This window comes from Myxine glutinosa, chromosome 4 (genome assembly GCF_964187855.1).
Source record: "Myxine glutinosa chromosome 4, kmMyxGlut1.1, whole genome shotgun sequence".
In the NCBI taxonomy this organism is placed as follows: domain Eukaryota; kingdom Metazoa; phylum Chordata; class Myxini; order Myxiniformes; family Myxinidae; genus Myxine; species Myxine glutinosa.
In genome coordinates, this window is record NC_136264.1 from 15,014,591 (window position 1) to 15,018,508 (window position 3,918).

The 3,918-nt window shown below is 53.9% G+C and overlaps 1 protein-coding gene across 1 annotated transcript; it reads right to left on the reverse strand.

The window, feature by feature from the left end:
* Window positions 1–1,277: 1,277 nt before the first annotated feature.
* LOC144891683 (uncharacterized) lies at window positions 1,278–3,107 on the reverse strand. Its single transcript, XM_078775480.1, has 2 exons — window positions 2,327–3,107; window positions 1,278–2,263 (listed from the first exon to the last, which is right to left on the reverse strand). The coding sequence occupies exons 1-2, from the start codon at window positions 2,717–2,719 to the stop codon at window positions 1,310–1,312; spliced, it is 1,347 nt and encodes a 448-aa protein (XP_078631606.1). The 5' UTR covers window positions 2,720–3,107; the 3' UTR covers window positions 1,278–1,309.
* Window positions 3,108–3,918: the final 811 nt, after the last annotated feature.

Here is a 3,918-nt window from a genome sequence, read left to right on the forward strand (position 1 = left end):
CCTCAAAACACTCACCTCAAGTGCAGGTAGTTGCAGGTTGGTCAAGTCCAAAGGTGCCATCCACCCATACAATTCCCAAAATTTCACATTGGGCCTACCAAATACTTCCAAATTTCTCTTTTGTCCCCACTACACTGGCAGGTATGTGGATCCGCATCCAACGGTGATCATCACTACACAACTACCTGTGGCCACGACAGCTCTGCACCTCTACCGTGCAAGGGTCACCGGGACAAGGTGAGCAGTCAAAACGCCAACATGGCCCATGAGTGTCCATAAGGGTGCGACCCACCATCCATCCTTCGGCCCCCCTGCGAGGAACACAGCTGCAGCAGCCCCAGCTGGCCAATGTGGTGAGCACTTGCTGCCAAAACACACACTACCGCACACACAACCTCGGCCCTGGGGGGCACGGTCGCAGTGCGTGGCATCCCTACAGCCACGTCCCCTGCACCTCCCCATCATCCCCCAGTCCGACTACAGAACTGCAGCCCCCCAGTGCTCACCCACACTTGACCACACCAAGGTCCAGTCAACAGCCATGCTCCACCAGGAGACCCACCCAGAAGACATGGTCCACACACCTCGGACACGCACAGCACCACGTTGACCCTCAGGCTACACAACTACATCCCCATCATCCCGCGTCCCAAATATCAGCACAGTTGCCCCCGCAACCAGTTGAAAGCTGTGTCTTGCTACCCTATTAATTTTATCACAGCCTCCAACACTTTGGTCTACACACCTGGATCAATAATGGCGTCACTGTACAGTGTCCACCATGGCATTTCAAAATCCACCCTTAAATTTCCATCTAACCCACAGATTACCCATGCTAAACATTTATCACATTTCACTAACCTCACCAAAGAAGGATGCTTTGCCATACACATGCCAGCCGAGCATGGCCCATATGCTCGGCTCGTTACACATCTCCCGATTCACATCCCCATGGCTCTCTTCCCAACCCGAGAGTCCATAAATCATAACGGAGCATCTGTGGAAGGTCACTCACACCATCACGTTCCACAGATGCCCCAATGGTTGTCCGGCAGGCTATCTCCATCCCTGTCCATTCGGTTTGACCCGCGTCCATAGACCAACCACCATGCCAGGTCACCACATGCTGGTTGTCCCAGAGTCTCAGGGAGAGGGTGTCAGGTCGCATGCCCGGGTGATCACTACATCAGGCCCAAGCTGGCCGTCCGCAGTGCCACCACCAAAGCGCGACCCACAACACCTCCCCCTAGTGGTCCTCAATAAATGCCAACCCAGGCTTGAGAAACCACCTCGGACCCCTCTGGAGGTCTTAACCCCCACCAGGGTCCGGTGACCCTGCCGGCCCGAGCCACCAGCTCGGACGGCGCCCCGATGGACAAGGGACGCCACACTCCACCAGACCCCCCGTGGGACCCAGGTCGTACCTCGACACCCAAGGCTGGACCCCACGTCCAAATCTCGCCATCACAGCCCCCCAGCTGGCTGGCATACCCAAATTTTGAAAGGGGCAACTTTGGCCCGAGGCCATCACCCATGACCTCGCCATGTCCAGATCCCGCAGCCCGGGGACCAATCCCCACCATGGCTGCTCCAAATCAATTTCCCATTGTAATTTTATTTTAAATTTTCTTTTACAAATTTTCATTCCCACTGCCAAACCGCAGCTGCAGGGAACAACCTCTACCACCGGTTGTTCTGCCCCTCCCTGCAGTTGATCCAAATTCCCTACAGGGACCAAATCTCCAGAAGCTCTATCTCCCGATCCTCCAAGATCCAAATCCAGCCCGGAGCCAACACACTCCCCCAACTGGTTGTCCAATTTTGGAGCCTCTGTTTCCAAATAGCAGTGTACAGTGAGCGTCCCCTCGGTCATTCCAACCACCTCCTCGGACCAACTCACCTCATCACCCAGGCTCCTTTGGGCCTGAACAAGCTCTACCTCCATGGGACTGTCACAGGTCTCCAGCCGCTGGATCAAATCATCCTCATCACAAATCATTCCTGGCCCCGCCAGGCTTTGATCAATATCCCCAATAAATACCTGGTCCGGCTCCATTGCACGGACCCCCAAAAACTCTACCCCCTCTTGCTCCGCACCACCGCCCTGGTGCTGCACAATTCCAAATTCATCCCCTGGTTGGGGTGTTGTGACATCCACACGGTCCCGATAAACAACCAGGCCAGAATGTGGGAAACATTCCCCATTACAACTCTCACATTCCAAATTTCCTTCCCCGCTCACCTGTGGACACTCCACGTTTACCTGCAGGCATTCCCCATCTACCTGTACACATTCCCCATCGAACTGTGGACATTCTCCGCTCACCTGTACACTTACCACAATTGCCATTTCCCTTTTTAATCCTTTAATTTGGTCACTCATGTCCTTCAGTCCTTCCCTCCATTCATTCCCCTGGGACTCCATTTTATTTTCCAGCCCATCAATTTGTTCCTTCAAGCGATCACTCATTCCCTTCATTCCTTCCCTACATTCCTTCCCCTGGGACTCCATTTTTTGAAGCAATTGACCCAACATCTGGTCGGTTGTCGGGGCCGTTCCTACTGCTCCCGACTCCCCGGTGGGGGAGGGGGATAAGTTGGTGCTCGGGACGGGGGAGGTTCCAAGGCTCACCTCGACATCTAATTCCCCTATTTCCGGCTCACTCCCAACGCTGACGGAGGCCTCGCTGCGTACTTCCATCTCGTCGACCTCCGACATCCGCTTTTCGGAAGGTCGTTCCCCGCGCGCGTATTTATTTTAATAATTCCTGAAACAATTTAAATTTGACGAAGACGCGATATCGCGCTTCGTTTGCCCAATTGATTATCAAATTTCTCCGCCTCAACTATAAAAATTTTGCGTTCGAACGTCGAGCGCAATGTACGCCCGACCGTGTCGATGTCGCCCCGCGGACAAAAAAATTTGTCCGACCGTGTCGATGTCTCGCCGCGGACAAAAAAATTTGTCCGACGGGTTCAAATCCCACTCCTGACACCACTTGTTACGCAACCGTGATTAACACCACAGTTACGGATGACCGATTTGCGAGACTTTAACTCCCGAGGCGAAAACTCAATGGCGGATTCAAGTTCAACACAAAGTTAAACGCGCGGAATGGCGCATGCAGCAAAGCTCCGCCCGCCGCCTTATCTACTAAAATGAAACACCCAGGAAAACTGCGTTCAGATATATATACAGAAAATAATATAAGGATTTATTATCGAATAGTAATACAGTGAAAAAGCCGCGCCGGTAAATCTAATAACTCTAAATCGGGACGTCCCCACACGACTGACAGCAAACACGATACGAGGGAGATTATGAATACAAAAATAACACGTCACGTCGTTCAAATGTACGCGGATGCGGCTTATCTGTCTTTCGTCGTCTGGCGTGGCGGCCGTCCAACACCGCTCCTTTTGGCCCGATCGCACACCACCAGGTCCTTCGCTCCAAGCTCCACGAGGCCCCGCTCCAAGCACCACGCGTCCGACGCGTGGCCAGCAGCTTCACACGAGGACGATCTCCACAAGGCCCGTGCACCAATGGTTCAACGGAGGGCTCGACTTGCAACGAACTGCTGCGTGCTCTGTGGGCTTGGTGTGCTCGGTGTGTGAACGAACTCTCCACCAACTGCCTTCGGGGAGCTTTTCCACCAACTGCCTTCGGGGAGCTTTTCCACCAACTGTCTCTGCGTCGACTGTGTGCTCCAACCAACTCCTACGAACTCTCTGGTCTCTGCCTGCGTCTGCCGAACTCAACTCAACTGCCGACTTGATCGCTCATCGACGTGTGTGTCCGTGTGTGTCCTGAAAATGGCGTCCGACCGTCGCATATATTGGTGGCCGATGACGTCACATTGGCGCACTCCTCAGCCAATCACAGCCTCCCAACTCGCCCAGGTCACGCCCTCTGCG

Bases quoted from the DNA above. Each gene is read 5' to 3' on its own strand.
- LOC144891683 (XM_078775480.1), bottom strand. From the start codon at position 2,719: ATGTCGGAGGTCGACGAGATGGAAGTACGCAGCGAGGCCTCCGTCAGC. The intron at 2,264-2,326 runs GTGAGCGGAGAA...GAATGCCTGCAG, and splicing joins CAATTGTGGTAAGTGTACAG to GTAAACGTGGAGTGTCCACA.